The following is a 19,988-nucleotide window of genomic DNA, read 5'->3' as shown; positions in this document are numbered from 1 at the left end:
CATTAGGAATCGACTTAGTTTTCTCATCCCTTTCCCCACATAACAGCCCTACCTCACCCCACCCAAAGAGACTCACGACAAAGAACCTAAGTCTAGAATTCCTCATGTGGCTAATTAACATCAGCAGCTGTCCTTGATGCAGAACAGAGTGCCAGGCTCTGAGATGGACACTTTACAGCTGAGAGTAAGTGAGAGAATTCATTGCCCAGTCCAGAGAGAACAGGCAAGAAAATGGGGTCAGAGAGGCAAACGGGTGTCTATGGCAGAGCCAGCCAAGCAAAGGGATTTGTTTAGAAGCTAAGATTTGCAAGGAACAAATCTGGTTTTCAACTTAGCCTGTCTCATCTGCTGTGGAACAGCCTCCATTGCTCACTTATACAATGGGGAAAGGCAGGTTGTTCTGAATATGAAATAAGAAAGAATACGGAAAAAATTAGTGTGGTGCTGGGCTCAGTGAAAGGCTCAGGAGCTGTCTGCTGCCTAACATGTTAGCAGGTCCTGACTGTGTCCAGGGCATGGGGCCGGGGGACAACCACACGTCTACATTTCCTTTTTCCACATCATCAAGTTCCTGAGAACAGAATTTGTTACATGCTGCAGCTCTTGTAGAATAGCTGAATTCCTGTCTCCAGGCTGAGGAAGTGAAACCCTTAGCAAGCTGTTTGAGCTCAGGCTTCTGGGAAAACAGGAAAAGCCTGCATGTGAGATCAACCAACTCCCCCACCTCACCCTCACCCCAGTACCCCAATTCCATTCAGCCTTTAGGGAATCAGGGCAAGGGAGAAGACTGAGGAGAGCTTGCAGTGCATTTTCAGGAGTCTAGCTGAGCAGCCCTTCAAGATCCTGGTTCCTGTTTCTTCACTCCAACATGACCTCCAGGCTCCTATCAGCTTCCTTTCTCTTCATTGTTCCTGTCTCTTGTCCTTCCTAAAGCCAAGGGCCTAAAGCTGCTCTCTACCTCCACCTAGTTCTCTGGGAAATTAGTGCAAGAAGTCATCTTACACATGGGGATAAACTGCTCATGGCTGTCTTCTTTCCTTAGGGGAGATCTTTGAGCTGAAGGCAGAGCTTAACAGTGACAAGAAGGAGAAGAAGAAGGAGGCAGTGAAGAAAGTGATTGCATCAATGACTGTGGGCAAAGATGTCAGGTATGCAGGAGCAAGCTGGTGACGGACGGCCAGGGGCTGACCAACATGAGGTGCCATAGCTTAGGTCCACTTTGACTCTTTGGCTTCTTTGACAAACTTCATTTCCAGACACAGGATTCTGTTTGCACATGAGTGACAAGCTGAAATGCTAATGTCTCAGACAGTGAGGGAGGGAGTGAAGTAGACTGGGATGAAAGGGCAGCAGGCATTCAGGGGGTGCAGCAGAAAGCCTCTCAGAAGCCCTGGAGATTGCTGCCTGGTAAGGAAAATGAGCACAGGACAGCTGGGCGCCCTGGGGTGTTGTTTTCCTTAACAACAGGGAATGTGGGGTCGTTGCTTTGTTGTTCTCCATCCGACACTCGGCGCCTGGTCTAGTCAGTCTTCGTGTTGGATATAGTTGTGTCTAACTGCCTGTCAAGTTGAGAAGTCTCCAGGTGATAGATCTCATGACTGCTCTGTATTTTCATTGGCCCATCTATAGAAAACCTTCAGATACGTTTTCTCGGGTTCTCTACACATCCCATTGGATGCAATGATGTTTCTTCTGCCAAAATAAATGAGACAAAGAATGAGGAAAATTACTCTGAAATAGTCACATGGCCAGTGCAGAACTAGAAATCAAGCCTGCCCCTTTCAGAATCCAGGCTCTGTCCTCTGTATGCCATGGTACCGTGCACCTACCACAGAGGTTCTGGTACTCCGTGGCTGGACCTTACAGAATGTTCCCACTGTCCCAGGCTTCCACACAAATTGGCCACCCCCTTGCTAACCTTAGGGAAGGCCCTTCTGCAGCCAGGTTAGGAGAGTCACTAGCAGATGCCTCATTGGGTCAGAGTGTAAAAGGATTGGGTGTCTGGGGTGAGGTGCCTCAGTGGGTAAAGGTGTCTACCACCAACCCTGGTGACCCATGAGACTGTCTGATACTACTTGTCCTCTGACCTCCACATATGTGCTGTAGACCACACACACTCATACACACACACACACACACACACACTCAATCAACTATGATTTTAAAACATGTTAAAAGGGTTGGACATCTCTAAGTCTCATACTTTCAAGAAAGAAAAACTGTTCTCCTTCAGTTAGAACAGTACTGTCACTTCCTAACAGAGCTTGCTTTGCTCATGACACCTGCTAGAGCCATTCAGGCTCTTCACTTCCTCTTCCTCTCCACAGTGGCTCTGTTCTGCTGTGCCATCTTTCGAGGTGACTTTGTCCATTGCAGCTCTGAGGGAACCTGGCCTATTGGGTGCCCCCTTCATGTTCTATGCTTCCTTGTTCTTGGCAATGAAAGCCCAAGAATTGAGACAGGATGATGGCTCAGATTCCAGAAAACCGATGTTTGCATTTCACATCACAAGGCCTCTACTCTTCAGTGACCACTTTGGTACCCTATAGGGAAGAGTACTGTCAAGAACAGCAACAGTCATAGAGCTGGCTCTTCATGTTATTTGGGAGGTGGGCATGCAGGTTGAAAACAGAGCTTCTTTGTGTAGCCCTGACTGGCCTGGAACTCTGTAGACCAGGCTAGCCCCAAACTCAAAGATCCACCTGCCTCTGCCTGGTCAGTGTTAGATTAATAAAATAACTTAATGCACGCACCACCACCACCACTGTTTAAGATTTCTTATCCTCAGAGTAATGAATTGGGAACACGCTCCTGGCCTCCTGAGGCTGTTCAATGAGATGAAGTACGTCTAACCCTTAGCACCAAACCTGCCACACAGCACACGCACCATGTACCTTGCTGGCTCTTAGTGGATGCCAAACCTGTCCCTTCAGCCCTGCTTCCCTGAGATGCTCTAGAACCAGCAGCTCAACACAATGAAGTGTTAGGAATGGAAAAAGACTAATAATTCAGCAAAGACCAGAAGCTTCAGAAATGCTCTCTTTTTTAAGTATCACAAGGGCCTGGAAAAGTGGGTTTCAGAAGGTAGGGAGGAGTACTGGGAATTGAACCCTGTACTTTGTATGTGCTAGGCAGGTGTTCTACCATTAAGTCCCAGCCCCAGCCAAAGTCAACTACTATTGCACCTTCTTTACAAATGAAGAAACCTGTCCCCTGCTTCTCCCTGTCAGCCCTTCCCTCCCATGCTGCCTGAAAAGCCCTCTTTTCTCAGTCTTCACCCACTTCTGATGCTACTTTGACTTTGCAGTGCTCTCTTCCCTGATGTGGTGAACTGCATGCAGACAGACAACCTGGAGCTAAAGAAGCTGGTGTACCTGTACTTGATGAACTATGCCAAGAGTCAGCCTGACATGGCCATTATGGCTGTCAACACCTTTGTGAAGGTGAGTAGAAACCCAGTGGAAGTGGGGCAGGGGTGAGGGGGGCTGCTCACACGCTCATGTCCCTGTCTTTTTGGAGTGCTTGGCACTTGGGCTCAATTGCAGACTTAGAGGCTTCCTGTTCAGGCTGAGGGCATCTTCCTCCAGCAGAGGGCTCCCTCTCTCTCCAGAACCACAGACCTAAAGACTATGCCTCATTCATCCCCTGTGAGGTGGCACCAGGCCTACTGGCCTCTCATTCTCCTGGGCTGGGCAGCCATTCCCTGTGCCTACTGCCAGCACAGACTTCAGCAGGCATCCAAGAGCAGCTCGATTCCCTTTCCATATGACTCCTTTCTATGTTTTCTGTTACCAGATGAGGAGCAAAGCATGAACTTGGACATTGACTCCTAGCCCACTGATGCTCGCATACAGGAAACTTAGGGGTTTCTGTGACTAAATGTGCCTATCATTCCAGCACTCGGCAGACTAAGGAAGGAGAATCGCTATGACAATAGGTCGTAGTTAGGCTATATAGTGAGTTCCAGGCCAGTCTGAGCAACATGCCAAGGCCCTATCTCAAAAAGAAAAGACTATGGTGCTAAGAGCATTGAGGTTTGGATTGCTACTCTGCTCTGACTGGGTGAGCCCATAACCTTCTCCAGAGCCCCGCCTTCCTTGGCTGGGAAATGGCCTTAGGAAGAGCAGAGAAAGTGTGTAGAGCCTCTCACACAGGATGTGACAAATGCTTGGCATCCGTTCTGTGGCATTTGCTTTGAGTATTGTTGGCTATGGTCAGTGGAGATCCCAGAGCAGCTGATGTTGCACAGAGCTGGAGGCCAGGAAGAATAGGAAGCCACAGGTGACTCATACCGCCCCTGCCCCTGCCCCTGCCCCTGCCCCTGGCCAATGACTGGTTCCCCTCAGGACTGTGAGGACCCCAATCCTCTCATCCGGGCCCTGGCTGTGAGGACTATGGGCTGCATCCGAGTTGACAAGATTACAGAGTACTTGTGTGAACCACTCCGGAAGTGCCTGAAGGATGAAGACCCATATGTGCGCAAGACAGCGGCTGTGTGTGTGGCCAAGCTCCATGACATCAATGCCCAGCTGGTGGAAGACCAGGGCTTCCTGGACACACTTAAAGACCTCATCTCAGACTCTAACCCCATGGTGAGTTGCTAGCAGTCATTGTGATGCCTCCACAGACTCCTGGATTGCCTGAGAAGACAACCTGGGTTGGCCCTTCACCTGGCTTTCCACCTTAGAAGTTAGAGCCTTGCTGAATATCTAATTGTGATTCTTCCTTGCGGTGGTTTGCGGGGAACTAGGCCTGGATTTCCTGTGAGCCTCTCAAACTAGCTACATTTAGGACAGCTCCCTAATCTTTCAGAGCCCTGTTTGTCTCATCATTAGATTTTGGGAGGTCACATACCTAACCTGAGCTGGCCTGATCTGGCAAGCTGTGACTACAGTCAGTCTATCGCTTTCCAGTTGCTGTCATGTCAGTAACTCCTAACCAAGACCTCCTGTCATCTCCAGGCCTGTAGTCCTCTTCCTACAGTGCAGAAGACAGGACACCAGGATGTGTTAGGTGGGAACCCAGTCCCCTCACTCATTGTGATGGCAGCGGTTTGCAGTGAAGTTTGTGGGGACCTGTAATCCCAGCAATCAGAAGGCTGAGGCAGGAGGATTGAGAGTTAAAAGCAAATCATTGATGCATAACAAGGGCTTTTCTAAAAATTGGAAACTATGTAAGAAAAAAATGAATATTTAAAACACTGAGCACTGCTCCCACTCTGTATCCACCAGAAACACCGATTGCTCATAGATTAATGACAGCCAACTAGACCACTGTGTCAGAGAGGAAAGATGAAAACATTGAGACTGTACAGAAAAGGAGTTGTCCTGGCCGAAACATTTAGTAAACCCCTCTAGAGCCCACATCCATCCACTACCAGCAGCCTTGAAGAGATGTGCAGGATTCTTCTGTCTCTGAGAAGCACAGCTGACAACCACTGCAATGAGCACTCTGGCCAGTAGAGGGAAGTTGGGTTGCTAACAGGCATTGTGTTAAAATGTGAGGTCCCTGGAGTTGGACTACTTTCCCCACTTCTTTCCAATGGCAGGTGTACTAATTTTAGTTTTGCTTTACAGAGGGGTCCGTAGGGTGAGTGCTTGTCATAGACCAGACCTTCTTGGGGCTCTAGAACCTATCAGTAGGGTCATACCATATTCCTTACAGAACATTCCATCTTGATCTGCTAGTGTCACTAGCCTCTGTGCTCCCTGACTTGAGCAGTACCTTCAGCCTCAACCCTTCTACCTTCTCATCCAGGTGGTAGCGAATGCAGTGGCTGCCCTGTCAGAGATCGCTGAGTCTCACCCCAGTAGCAACCTGCTTGACTTGAACCCACAGTCTATCAACAAGCTGCTGACAGCCCTTAATGAGTGCACTGAATGGGGCCAGATCTTCATTCTGGACTGTCTGGCCAACTACATGCCCAAGGATGACCGCGAGGCCCAGAGGTAAGCAGACCAACCCCTTGCTTACCAGCCTACTTGGATATGGTCCTCACGGGGCTCTCTGAGTGCGGCCTCAGACCTGAGGGGGCCTCTTTCCAAGACCTTTCTTCCTAGCATCAGACACACTTTAAGGGAACTAGCCCAATACTCACCTCCAGAGCCATGTTATCAGTTGTATGGTTTCAGGCCATGAGCTTCCTGCTTGCTGTGAGCATAGATAGGGCCTGGCCAGGAACGGACAAGGATCTGTCTGGGCTAAATCAAGAGTTTTGTAGCTCCAAAATCACTAATTTTTCTAGGTACCTGACCTCTGCTACATGCCTTCATGTTAGGTAACCTTCAAGTCTTCGACATGCGTCCTGTCATCCTTGCCCACCTCACAGACAAGGAAGCTGAGTTAGTGAGTGGGGAGGAGCTGTGTAGTTCACCCAGCTGGACCTGTCATGGCCAACATGAGTGATAGAGAAAGAGCTGGCAGTTAGAGGTATCTATCCTGTCAGGCTCTGCACTTACTCTGTTCATTTACGTGCCTGCAAGCCTGTGCTGCAGACACGATTGCATCAACTCTAAGATGGGGAAACTGAGGCTCACGGTGTCTTGGGCCTGTTAGTCAGTAGGCAGCAGACAAGGAGGCCTTGCTTCTATAGAAGAGAATCTGCTTTAGCCAGAGATTTAGCTTGGTTGGTAGAGTGCTTGCTGAGCATACAAGAAGCCCTGCGTTCCGGCCCCAGCACTGCATCAACCATGCATGGTGGTGTGTGGGTAGTCTCAACACTTGGAAGTGGAGTTAAGAGGATCAGAGTGTTAAAATCAGTAGTAGAACACTTGTCTCACAGACATGAGGCCCTAGGTTCAGTGCTAATACTGGAAGAAAAAGAAAAAATGGAGGGAAAAGGAAACAGCCTTTGGCTTGAGAAAGTCATTGGCTGCGTAGCCCATCTGGGTTACACCTGTCTCAAAAAAACTCCCCCCAAAAAAACAAAAACAAAAAAAACTCAAAACCCAAAAAACAAAAACAAAAAACATGCTATTTTGAAAAGTGAAACAGAGCTTTTCCCTTCTCTCTTTCTCTTTGCTCTACTGGGATTGCTGGACCGCAGCATCTGTGAGCGGGTCACTCCTAGACTCTCCCATGCCAACTCTGCTGTGGTGCTGTCTGCGGTGAAGGTGCTGATGAAGTTCATGGAGATGCTGTCCAAGGACCTGGACTACTATGCCACACTGCTCAAGAAGCTGGCCCCTCCCCTGGTCACACTGCTGTCAGCAGAGCCAGAGCTGCAGTATGTGGCTCTGCGCAACATCAATCTCATTGTACAGAAAAGGTACAGCGACTACCACACATGTTTGCCATGTACTAGAGACAGGAACCCTCAAGGGAGACCAATCTGTCACCATGTAGGAAGGGGTTCTCAGCCAGAGTGCCTTTCCCTCGGGGTCCTTGATAATATTGGAGACATACTTGGTTTTCACTAGAGGTAGCTACTGGCATCCAGTGGGCAGAGACCAGGGACACTGCTCAGTATCCTGCAATGCTGTGCACTCCCAGGTCAGCCTCAGAGAGGACTGACAGGTAAAGGTAAGCATGATGCTGCTTTGCCCCAACATTGGGCAGCTCAGAGCCTGTACAGTCCTTGAGATCTGAAGACTTTGTATGTGTGCAGTTTGCTTGGGAACAGAGTTCATAGGTCTCATCGAAATCCTCAAAATTGGAGACATTAGAGATGGTGAGGGATGGTGGACTTGGCATAACCTCAAGGCCTAGGGAGAAGTAGAGTGCTGGGCAGCCTGCTTTCTCCTCCTGAGGGAGTGACTCAGGAAGCCACTGCTCTCAAGAAAGGGGTCCTGCGCTAGATGGGGAAGGTCTGAAGCGCTGTGAGCAGCACCAGTCTGAAGTGTCACAGAAGTGACCTCTTCTGAGGCAGTCCTGAGGGAGGGCATCTTGAAGCTGGGTCAGGATCTACCTCCTAAAATCTTCTCCTGGCCTTTAGTCTAATAGATCTCTCTGTAGTCGGGGCTTAGTGAAAACAACTCATTCCTGCTATCTGCTCGCAAGAACCAGGAGCATGGTGGTCAAGCCCCAGGAAGGTAGTATACTCTTTGTCACAGCATCTGCTGGGTTCTTGATAGTTCTTTTTTTTCTTTTTTCTTTTTTTTTTTTTTTTTTTTTTTTTGAGACAGGGTTTCTCTATATGGTCCTGGCTGTCCTGGCACTCACTCTGTAGACCAGGCTGGCCTTAAACTCCGAGATCCACCTGCCTCTGCCTCCCACGTGCTGGGAGTAAAGGCGTGAGCCACCACCGCCTGGCCTTGATGTTTCTTAGAGGGCTAAAGATATTTACTGAGCTGGGCGGTGGTGGCGCACACCTTTAATCCAAGCACTTGGGAGGCAGAGGCAGGCTGATTTCTGAGTTGGAGGCCAGCCTGGTCTACAAAGTGAGTGCCAGGACAGCCAGGGCAACACAGAGAAACCCTGTTTCAAAAAAAAAAAAAAAAAAAAAGATATTTACTGAGCTGGCACATTTGCGAAGATTTGGAAGGTAAACATGGGTAAAGTATCCCAAGTCCCTAAGTGATGTGAAGAAACTTGGCCTTTGCTCCTGCAGTGCGGGTGTCTGTGCAGTGCCATGGCCACTGCATTAGTTAGAATATAGGAGCTTGGTCAGCATGCAGGGTCCTCTGTGCTATATTTGACATGATAATCTCTTAAGACATTGTTTGTGTCATGGGGTCATGACCTGTGCCAGCCTGATGTGACAGGGTGGCCTTTGTCAAGTCTTGCTTATGGAAGTCATCTTCCTGCTACCCATCTCACTTCCCTTCCCACAGAGCACCCAGAGCTCATTCAGCCAGCCCCTCCACATAGGTTTCTATGACAGCACTGACTCCTGAGTTCCTCCTTCCTCTGTGCCCATCACAGAGCTTCAACCCTGGCTGTCACTTTGTTTTAGAATTATTCATTTCTGTCTTGGAAAGGGCATAGAAGTAGAATTGAATGGTGCCTTTTACCATCAAGCTCTCAACTGTTTAGTGTGTGACAGATCCAAGCTTTGTAACCTTTCTGAATGTCCTTGTTTTAGAAACACGTCCCGTGGGACCATTGAGGGCAGCAGGTGGCAGCAGATGAGCAGTGGGCACACTTAGATAGCTCATCAGGTGACAGTTCCTATTAGCAAGTGCCTTCATAAAGCAGACATTGATGATCCTAGATGTCTCATCTCCCTCACAAGAGTCTGTTTGTGTCCCCAGACTCAGCCTAATGTCCTGAAGCTGGCTAGCATTTCCCAATAGTCAGCCGTTGTGCTCCTCCCAAAGCCTTCCTAGAGCGCCTGCAGCTTGGTCATAAAGGAGAATATGGAAACGCTTCCTCATGGGCTTTCCCTCTGTTGGAGGGTCACACGAGACAAGCAACGTGTGTGGAATGTTTCTGCCCATGGAGCCTAATTGAGACAGGGTACCTAAGGTGTGCATTAGGGGTACACTCCAATATTTTAGGACTGCAGAAGGAAAGCAGGGTTTGAGCATAAATCATATTGTTTATAAGTAGTGTAGTCAACCATTTTTATCATTGAATGAACAGGATGAATGTTCCCAGAGTTTGAGTTTGTCACACGAGATCTAATACTAGCAGATTTGGTAATTGTTCCTGCATAGTTCATTCTTATTTCATGGGTTAGGAATCAAAAGCTGAGATCACACATTGGGATTAAAACCCTAGCCTGCTGCCTGCTGACCTTGAACTGTTTTTCCTTCCTGAGATATGGCCCAGCAAGCTGTAGCCGGGTAGAACCACTGCTGATAATCACACAATCTTAACAGAGGTTCTACCTCCCTAGACATCATATTTCACCTGCAGCCCAGGAAATCCCCAGCAGATGTGGAATAGCGTCCTTAAAGGTCTTATGATGTTTGTTTGTTTGTTCTCTGGGCATCCTGTCCTGCCACCAGGCCAGAGATCTTGAAGCATGAAATGAAGGTTTTCTTTGTGAAGTACAATGACCCCATCTACGTGAAGCTGGAGAAACTGGACATTATGATCCGCCTGGCCTCCCAGGCCAACATTGCCCAGGCAAGCAAGCAGAGTATGTGGTGTGGGGCACAAGCTTTGCTGTCAAGACAATTTCCGTTACTAGCTGTGTCTGTAGGTCAGGTCAGCTAAGCATGCTCGGTGTTGACATTTTGTCTCAGAGTTCAGCGTGGGGGTGGGGGCTGTAGAGCATTGTAAGCAGGCAAAACCAACTAATATTTTTACTACTGAAGAATGTTCTTAAGCTGTGCACCCAGGTACACTTCTGAAGTCCCAGATACTTGGGCTCCTGAAGCAGGAGAATCACTGGTCCTGAGATCAAGACTATCCTGGGCAACGTGTAGACTTCCTACATTTACTCAGAAAGTTCACATATTCTCCCTATGGCCTGTCACTTACTCACTAAAGAGTGATAGTTGGACACCTAGGGATGGATATCACTCAGTCAGTAAAGCACTTACTAGGGCCAGTTATGAAGATTTGAAAGTGGTGTCCTAAGGGAGCTGAAGAGATGACTCTGTAGTTAAGAGCACTCACTCCTCTTTCAAAGGGCATGGGTTTAGTTCTCAGCACCTACTTCAGGAAGCTCACAAACACCAGGAACTCCGGTTTCAGAGTATCTGATGCCGTCTTCTGTCCTCTGTGAGACACACACATGCACACACACACCAATAAAAAAAATAGATCTTTTTTTAAAAACTGAGTTTGGTGGTGTGCCTTTATAATCCCAACTCTGGAGAGGTAGAGACAGGTAAATTCCTGGGGCTGGCTATCCAGCTAGCCTAGCTTCATCCACAAGCTCCGGGCCAGTGAGAGACTGTCTCAAAGCCCCCAAAAGCAGTAGTTGAGGCTGGGAGTGTAGGTTGGTGGTTAGAGCATCTACTTAGCACACACGGCCCCAGATCAATCCCCAGTACCACACACACAAAATAATGCACTTGGATATAGTAGCTGCTAATATAAAGCAAGGGTTTTTGTCCCTTGCTACACAGTCCTCCTCTACCTTTCAGGTTCCTTTGAGGAACCTAATGATACTCCCCCCCACCCGTGGGGGAGGCTGTCATGTGAGCAAGCAGCAGAATCGTGTCCCTTTGGGCGTTTGTGCATTCCCATTACCCAGGAGTTGTAACAGGTGGTTTCATCAGACCCATCCAGCCTATTTTTTGTTTGGACCACAGGTATTGGCAGAACTCAAAGAGTATGCTACAGAAGTAGACGTGGATTTCGTACGGAAGGCAGTGCGTGCCATTGGCCGCTGTGCCATCAAGGTGGAGGTGAGTAGGTTCTGAGAATCCATTCTTACCCAGGCAGGGAGGAGGTTGTTAAAAACAGAAAGCAGGCTGATCTTAGCAGTTATTCATGATACACTTCTGAAGTCCCAGCAGGAGAATCACTGGTCCTGAGATCAAGACTATCCTGGGCAACGTGTAGACTTCCTACATTTACTCAGAAAGTTCACATATTCTCCCTATGGCCTGTCACTTACTCACTAAAGAGTGATAGTTGGCCCTTTTTCTTTACCTCCTCCACAAGGGAGAGAGATGTTCTCATGCTGTGATAAGGAAGGTGGAGCCAAGTGACTTAAGCTGCTTGGCCTTGGCTTGATCATTAGTCCTGTTGGAAAATATGTGCCCACACTGCCTCTTTTTCCCACAGCAATCTGCAGAGCGCTGTGTGAGCACATTGCTTGATCTCATCCAGACCAAGGTCAACTATGTGGTTCAGGAAGCCATTGTGGTCATTAAGGACATCTTCCGCAAGTACCCCAACAAGTAGGTGCCCACTCTTCCTGGTCACGGGACAGCCTGGCTTCCCCTTCCTCGTTTCCTTTTCCATTTCACAATATGCTTTCTCTGGAAAAACTTTTTGTCTTTCTTCTTTTACCCAAACTGTCCATCCAGGCCAAAATAAGAGCAGCTAAACTCCAACAGCTAAAACATCCCCTCTCACCAGGCAGTGGTGGCGCTTGCCTTTAATACCAGCAGTTGGGAGACAGAGGCAGGCAGATCTCAGTGAGTTAGAGGCCAGCCAGATTTACATAGTGAATTCCAGGACAGCCAGGGAAAGTCTCAAAACGAAACCAAACCACACCCCCACCTCCACCCCTCTCCCTCTCTCTCTCTCTCTCTCTCTCTCTCTCTCTCTCTCTCTCACACACACACACACACACACACACACACTATCCTTAGCTCCTCCCTCTTCCTTCCCCCCACCCCCCTCTCTCTCTCTCCCTCTCTCCCCTTAGCTACCCACACTCCCTCTCCTCAGCTTCTCTCCAGATCTGGGAAGCTGCATGTCTTCATTGGTGCTCACATACTGGCTCAATCATGCTTCCCAGGTATGAGAGTGTGATAGCTACACTGTGTGAGAATCTGGACTCGCTGGATGAGCCTGAGGCCCGAGCCGCTATGATCTGGATAGTGGGCGAGTATGCCGAGCGGATTGACAATGCAGACGAGCTGCTTGAGAGCTTCCTGGAAGGTTTCCATGATGAGAGCACTCAGGTGAGCCCCCAAGTGGACAGACCCGGACCTCCTGGCCCACTGGTAGGTATGGATGTACACATGCATAGTCACTTGCAGCCAGTTCTGATTGTCCTGGGCATTTGTGATCCATAACCACTATAATTCCTGAAGAAGTAAGTACTGAGCTAGCACTTCCAGAAGAGACAAAGTTAGATGTATGATGTCTAGACATTTTTATCAGTTGGTCAACAGTAACATCATTGATTCATTAGCGTTGAACTCTGGCCAACAACTGTGACTTGTGTCTGACTGAAGTTAATCTAACAGAGAACATCCCAGCCCTCTGGCCAAGCACTACAGCATCACAGCTTAGAGACAGCTTTAAGTGAGGAAAAGGAGACTGTTTTTTACAGGATGAGAGCTGAAACAAAGGTAGCGTCGGCCGTGTCTTGTCCAACCCCAGCTTGGACATCTACAGCAGGTGATTGGTGTTTCCAGTGCTCTGCCGGTGTGTGCAGGTGCCACTCAAGCCCTGTGTAAGCTCTGATATTAAAGGGCAGCAAGAGGCACATTTACAAACCGAGAAACAGGCTGTGTCAGTGTACACATGGAATCTCAGCATTTCCAAGGTGGCTTGTCAGATGTTTGAGTCATCCTTGGCTATGTAGAGAGGTTGAGTTTGGCCTGGGTTACACGAGACTTGATCAGTAAAAACGAGGCTGGTGAGATGACTCAGTGCATAAAGTTACCTCTACCCAGCCTGACATCTTGAATTTTGTCATAGGAACGCACTTGGTGTTAGGAGAGAACGAGTCTTATGACATGCACAGCCACTCACACACACACAGATAAGCACGTCTCTACAAGTGTGCGGACATAAATGCTACAGTAGTCCACTGTCCAACGGGAAATTGTTTAGAAGCTTGTCTTTCCACCTTAGGATGTATTGAAAAGTATTGTCATCATTAATTTGAGTGTCCTTAATCCACTGGACATTTGTGTGTCTAGTCTGTTTTTGTAAACATACTGCTGTGACAGGCAGCGTGGTGTAGAACTGTGAGCATTTCAGGGATGAGCCTTAAACAGATAGCTTGGAGAGAAGGCATTGTACACTAGAGATCTGGGTAGCTCTTAGCTCTTGCCTGATTATTTTGTTAGGTAGAGAGGTTGTCCTGGTTTGACCTCCCATCTCAGATAGTACTTCCCTGCCTTTTTTTTTTTTTTTTTTTTTTTTGGTTTTTCGAGACAGGGTTTCTCTGTGTAGCCCTGGCTGTCCTGGAACTCACTCTGTAGACCAGGCTGTCCTCGAACTCATAAATCCACCTGCCTCTGCCTCCCAAGTGCTGGGATTAAAGGCCGGCGCCACCACGCCCGGCTTACTTCCCTGCCTCTTGTACTTGGTTTGAGCAGCTCAGAAGGTAGTGGGTGTAGTTTGTTGACGATTTCTACTGGTGTTCCTTTTGCTGTTATTAGGAAATATCTTCTGCCTGGTGCAGGCAGTGTAAATTAGTGAGTTCAAGCATGCAGAGTGGAGTCAGACCCTAGAGCCCACACCTCTCACCCACTAACTCTCACTTAGTGACTAGGCTCATCTTGCGTCTAGCCCATCAGAAGTACTCATCAGTGTAGTATTGACCTGGGTCAGTCTTAGATTCAGAAGGGAAGTGGCTCAAGAGAAAGCAGAGCCTGCTAGTCCCCATAGCCCACGTGTCCGAGCAGCACAGGCCTCCCCATACTCCTGCTGCATTACGGTGTTGGGGCCATCTCTGTCACCTCCATGGCTCTGCCTTGGTCACAGTCCCACAAGCAGGGTTACAATGGATCAACTGTTCAGGCTCTGTCCTTAAAGTTTCAGCAACTCCCATGAAAAGAGAACTTTTACACCAATGGTCGGTCCAACAGAAGCCCCCAAATCTGTGTTTTCTGGAGCCATTTACCAAGACGAGTCAGCCAGTTGTTCATTCTGATCTGTACAGGTTGGAAGAGACAGACAGCATTCTCTGAAGGAAAGCCAGCAGAGTGGGTGCTAAGTGAGCAAAAACAGCAGATGTCCGTGGCAGAGTCACAGTGATTCTCTTTGGCACTTCCCTCCCACTGCCGCCTGCCCACCCGCCTCTGTGCAGCCTCATTTTCACACCAGACCTGTCTGTGGCTCCCAAAAAGCCCAGCCTTGCCTGTATTGTTTCTGCCCAGTAACCAAGCCCTCCTTAAGGTTACAGTGAGGATTGCCTCAGGGTGTAAACTGCCAAATATTTGGGTAAATCTTATAGCCTCTTCTGCACAGGAATAAACCTGCTAAAGAGCCAGGGATTGGGGCAGTTGGAAGGAAAAGCTGAAAAAGCGGTGTGATGGTGCCCAGCTCCAGCCCCAGCACAGATGGGTGCACAAGGGCTATTGCCGTTGAGCTCTTTGACTCTTGCAGCTAGCCAAGACTTATACCCCGTTGTACAGATGAGGACACCACCACAGTAACTTCAGTGACTGTTGGGAAGGGATAGAGTCGGAGTCTGCTGAGGAGTGATGTCACTCCAGCTCCTGAGGGTTGTTTGCAAAGCTCACAAGACACCAGCTCCATCTGAAGCAGGCTATTGCTCCTTTTCCCTTGTGGGTTTTTTTTTGTTTTGTTTTGTTTTGTTTTATTTTCTGAGACAGGGTCTCTCTGTGTAGTCCTGGCTGTCCTGGAACTCACTCTGTAGACCAGGCTGGCCTCGAACTCAGAAATCCGCCTGCCTCTGTCTCCCAAATGCTGGAATTAAAGGCGTGCGCCACCACACCCGGCTTTTTTTTTTTTTTTTTTAAGGAGCAAGGGAGGGCATATTACAGCACTTGAGTGAAGACCAAAGACAACTTTCAGGAGTTAATTTTATCTTTCCACCATATGAGTCCCGGGGATTGAACTTGGGTTCAATCAGCCTTAGCAGTAAGCATCTTTACCCACTGAGCCATCTTACCAGCCCATCCTCTCCATTCCTCATCCTGTTGTCAGACTACCCTGCAAGCTAGGGAGATGAAGTCCCATCACCAGCTGCTGCTGCTGAGCTGCCTGGACCATTGCTTCCAGCTTCACCACAGACCTATCCCAGTCTGACCTATAACTTAGAGATCTGCCTGTTAGCCAAGTGCTGAGATTAAAGGTGTGCACCACCACTGCACGGAATGCTTCCCTTTTTCGTGGGCATAGTTAACAGCGTCTGAAATGACATGGTGGCTCATGCCTGTACTTCTAGGACTTGGCAGGTTGAGGATGGAGAATCGCTTCACATTTAGGCCAGCCTGAGTAAGTTAGAAAGTGAGTGATCAGCCCCGGGCTACGGAGTGTGAGCCTGCATCAAAGGCAGAACAAGTAAATAAAAATACAGTGATTTTAAACAAATGTCAGCACTCCACAGATACTCAAGCTTCTGGACTCTAGGCCTGTGGGACCTTGGGAAAGGAACTCAGCAACTGACTCAACATGTGGTTTGAACCACATCCACTCTAGTCTTGGAAACTCAGTACTCTAAGCCATCCACCACCTTAACCAGGCTCTTCTAGAAGATATAGAGTATACTTCGAACAGCTGCTCAAAGCAGGGCCCAACATGGCCCCTCTTTTAAAAACCTAGATCACAGTAGTTTGTGGTTAGGAGGGCCTAATGTGCTCTTTCAACGTGCATCACAGCATGAATTTCTTAAGTGCTTTCTACCCTAGACACTAGCCTAAGCAGTGTAGAGTCACACAGTGAGGTAGACAGCCCTATCCCCACTCATCAAAAGCTCACAGTCAGCCCATTGTGGTGGCACACAGCACTCAGAAGGCAGAGGCAGACAAAGTACTTTGAGTTCCAGGACTGCCAGAGCTATATAGTGAGACTTGTCTTGGAAAAAGAAGAAGAAGAAGAAAAGCTCACAGCCATAGGGACAGCCTGGTAGCTGATAAAGACATAGAGGTGACTGGAAGTGTGGGGCTGGGAACCAGCATGACTCTGATAGGAATGCCAGCAAGGCTGAGGATATCTCAATGGGATGGAGGGCTCAGGGATGCTTCCTACCTTCTGATAGGCATGTAGTTCCTCAGTGGCAGGCTAGCTCTGTGGAGCCTGGCTGGCCTGTGCTCTGGATCTCTGTGGCACCATTAACACCCTAAGGAGCATGCCAATCACACATGTTGCCTTTTCAAGTCCTCTCTTTGAACCATGGACTTGAAGCTCTTGACAGGCATCTAGGAATCTAGCTGAGCCCTACCTGCCACACAGGGCAATGCCCAGATCCAAGTTCCTCAGCAGCAGCAGCCCCAGGACAAAGAGAGCTGTTGTTGGTTCCCATCTGTTCTGAGACCTGCCACACCTCCCTTGGTTGTACATTCCACCTATTGCCTTGTCCCCTGCAGGTCCAGCTACAGCTCCTGACAGCCATTGTGAAACTCTTCCTGAAGAAGCCAACAGAGACTCAGGAGCTGGTGCAGCAGGTCCTCAGTTTGGCCACTCAGGTAGTGCCCCACCTCTCTGTTACTCCTCATATCAAATCAAAGCTTTATTCCTGGGAGCCGGTCTCCCTCTAATCTCTCAAGAGTAGCGCATGTGCGAATCAATGTCAGAGTAGCCTGAGATCGCTGACTTCTGGGGGTCATGTAACATGGTGTCACCAGGTGAAACTGAAGAGGGTTATGTGGGAACGAATGCTAGAAGATTCACTGCAAGGTAGGGGAATGAAGACAGGAGTGGGCATGACGTGCCTGAACTAGACATCCAAGGAGACAAAGCTGAAATGTGCCCCTTAGGGTGGTTTGAAAGCCAATTTTGGGGTATGTTCAGAATTGTTGAATGAGCTGGGTATGGTGGTACATGCTTTTAATCCCAGCACTAGGGAGGCAAAGGTAGGCAGAGCTCTGTGAGTTCAAAGTCAGCCTGGTCTACATAGTGAGTTCCTGAGAAACCCTATCTCAAAAACCCAAAAAGAAAGGGGGGAAAACTGATTAGGCTGGTCCGTGGGAGGCCCCCTTCTCATGGGAAGGAGGTACACAGGCTGCTCCAACCCCACCCCCAAGGACTCAGACAATCCAGACCTTCGGGACCGTGGCTACATCTACTGGCGCTTGCTCTCCACGGACCCTGTAGCTGCTAAAGAGGTGGTACTGGCTGAGAAGCCCCTCATCTCAGAGGAGACAGACCTTATTGAGCCTACACTGCTGGATGAACTCATCTGCTACATTGGCACGCTGGCCTCTGTCTACCACAAGCCTCCCAACGCCTTTGTGGAGGGTGGCCGGGGAGTGGTGCATAAGAGCCTGCCACCTCGCACTGCCTCGTGAGTATAGCTGTCCAACATGCATGCAGCCCTTAGAAGAAACTAAGGCCCTGGAGAGGCCTTAGTTTAAGTAAACTAAGATTCTAGCCACTTTCGGCCAATGTTAACTACATACTAGGTGTCTACAGTCACCCCATGTAATATTCTGAGTTGTTGAGACAAAGTGTCCATTTAACAGATAAGGATAGTGGGTGTGAAGACAGTTCAGGACCCCATAGCTAACAGGACAACTTCTACTTCCAAAGACCTGTTCCCACAACCTCTGCTGCTCCTAGGTGGCTACTTTGTCCCAATGACAGGCCTTGGAGGCTGGCATCTAGTTTCCTTTTGAGAATAAGCTAGGGGCTGGTGAGATGGCTCAGTGGGTAAGAGCACCCGACTGCTCTTCCGAAGGTCCAGAGTTCAAATCCCAGCAACCACATGGTGGCTCACAACCACCCGAAATGAGGTCTGACGCTCTCTTCTGGTGTGTCTGAAGACAGCTACAGTGTACTTACATATAATAAATAAAAAAATTAAAAAAAAAGAGAATAAGCTAGAATATGCACAGTTGGCTTATCCCATGAGACTAAGGAGGCAGAGAGACAAGTCATATAGTCCCGTGCCCACACCCCCAGGCAGCGAGGAGACCCAGAGGCTGACTTAGGCAAAGATCTTGGAAATTAACGTCTCTTTACCTTCCCTGGAACATTCTGATACTGTTATCCTCTGTGTCTAACAGGAGTGAGAGCACAGAGAGCCCTGAGACAGCTCCTGCTGGAGCACCTGCTGGTGATCAGCCTGATGTCATTCCTGCCCAGGGTGACCTGTTAGGTGACCTCCTCAACCTGGACCTTGGGCCCCCAGTGAGTGGCCCACCCTTAGCTGCCTCCTCCGTGCAAATGGGAGCTGTGGATCTTCTTGGTGGTGGCCTCGACAGCCTGGTATGTCCTAGGTCCCCGGGTGACATTAATGATCTTCAGAGTGGCAGGCTTTGATTGCCCCTTTGCTATATCAAACAGGGGAGGGTACGTGAAATGCTCACTCTGCTCGGTGGTGATTTTGTAGCTCCGTGCTTAGGCAGCGGCATCCTGTTAGGCTGTTTCTAGCTTTGAGGAGCCAGGTCCTTGTCTACTCACACTCAGTCTACCAGCCAGGGAGAACAGCCTAGCCAGGCCTCCTTCTGCCCCTCGAAAGAGGTATGCTTAGCCTAGTCCAGGCTCTCTCTGCCTTTCCTCCGTCACACAATGGGGCCGGGCAGAGGCCGCTTCTGAAGGTTTCCCTTGGCCACGAGAGAGCCTAGGACAAAGTACAAGTTATGGCTCAGGGTGTGAGGGAGGGTGCCAGGCTAGATGAAGCCATGAGGAAGGGTAGTGTCCTTCAGAGGGATGGGCTCTGGGCCTCAGAACAGACTTATCCCAACTAGAGCCACAGTTAACTAACCCATCTCTTTCTTTCTCTTGTCTCATGTTCTTTCCTTGCCTCTCTCTCTGCATGTTGCTGCCTGTCTCTTCACCCTGCCTGCTCTTCTGCTTGGAGATGGGGGATGAGCCTGAAGGGGTATGGTTCAACCCTCTGTCACCAGTTCTTTATCTGTGCTCAACCTTGGCCAATGGCCCAGTGTCTGAGCAGTCTCTGCTCTGACTTCCTGGCATGCACTGTGCCCAACCCCATGACAGTGATAAAAGCTTGCCGTCCTAAAAGCTTCTGGCCCTTGGCCCTGAGCTGCTCACCTGGAGGAGAGAGCCCCATATGCTAGAGGCTCCCCTTGGATGGGTTGAGTCTTCTCACAGAGATCACTCCTTGAGGTTCAAGGCTTGTGGGACTCTGGAGTACTCAGCCTCTTTTCCGCCTACTTCACTTTGTCTGTTTCTGCTACTTAAAGTTGATGTGGAGGGTGGTCCTGTTCTACCCTACAGTTTTCAAACCCCTAATGCCCCTGCCTCATGCATATCTGTGATCTGTTTGCCAGATTGGAGATAGCAACTTTGGGGCACCTTCAGCATCAGTGGCAGCAGCAGCAGCACCAGCCAGACTTGGAGCACCCATCAGCAGTGGCTTAAGTGACCTCTTTGACCTGACCAGTGGTGTGGGCACCCTTTCAGGATCCTATGTAGCTCCCAAAGCAGTAAGTTCTTCACGTGCAGCCGGGCGTGGTGGCGCACGCCTTTAATCCCAGCACTCGGGAGGCAGAGGCAGGCGGATTTCTGAGTTCGAGGCCAGCCTGGTCTACAAAGTGAGTTCCAGGACAGCCAGGGCTACACAGAGAAACCCTGTCTCGAAAAACCAA

The 19,988-nt window shown here is 49.1% G+C and overlaps 1 protein-coding gene across 4 annotated transcripts in view; it reads left to right on the top strand.

Moving 5' to 3' along the window:
* The window catches only part of Ap1b1 (adaptor related protein complex 1 subunit beta 1), a 53,831-nt gene that overhangs the window by 25,128 nt on the left and 8,715 nt on the right, over positions 1–19,988 (top strand). For 3 of the 4 annotated variants that reach the window (XM_085829143.1, XM_085829144.1, XM_085829142.1), the window contains 14 exons: positions 1,043–1,148; positions 3,308–3,443; positions 4,347–4,592; positions 5,758–5,948; positions 7,046–7,267; positions 9,891–10,011; positions 11,148–11,243; positions 11,626–11,741; positions 12,308–12,473; positions 16,803–16,901; positions 17,460–17,719; positions 18,441–18,642; positions 19,238–19,258; positions 19,671–19,826. In XM_085829143.1, coding sequence (XP_085685269.1) covers positions 1,043–1,148; positions 3,308–3,443; positions 4,347–4,592; positions 5,758–5,948; positions 7,046–7,267; positions 9,891–10,011; positions 11,148–11,243; positions 11,626–11,741; positions 12,308–12,473; positions 16,803–16,901; positions 17,460–17,719; positions 18,441–18,642; positions 19,238–19,258; positions 19,671–19,826 — 2,138 coding nt within the window. The remainder of the gene's footprint in view (positions 1–1,042; positions 1,149–3,307; positions 3,444–4,346; positions 4,593–5,757; positions 5,949–7,045; positions 7,268–9,890; positions 10,012–11,147; positions 11,244–11,625; positions 11,742–12,307; positions 12,474–16,802; positions 16,902–17,459; positions 17,720–18,440; positions 18,643–19,237; positions 19,259–19,670; positions 19,827–19,988) is intronic. The other variant, XM_085829145.1, reaches the window with a different exon arrangement.

Source organism: Mus caroli, unplaced genomic scaffold (genome assembly GCF_978045245.1).
Source record: "Mus caroli unplaced genomic scaffold, Mus_caroli_1 scaffold_13, whole genome shotgun sequence".
Taxonomy (NCBI): Eukaryota; Metazoa; Chordata; class Mammalia; order Rodentia; family Muridae; genus Mus; species Mus caroli.
Note: the sequence above shows the minus strand (reverse complement) of the source record. Positions and strands in the feature narration are given on the sequence as shown.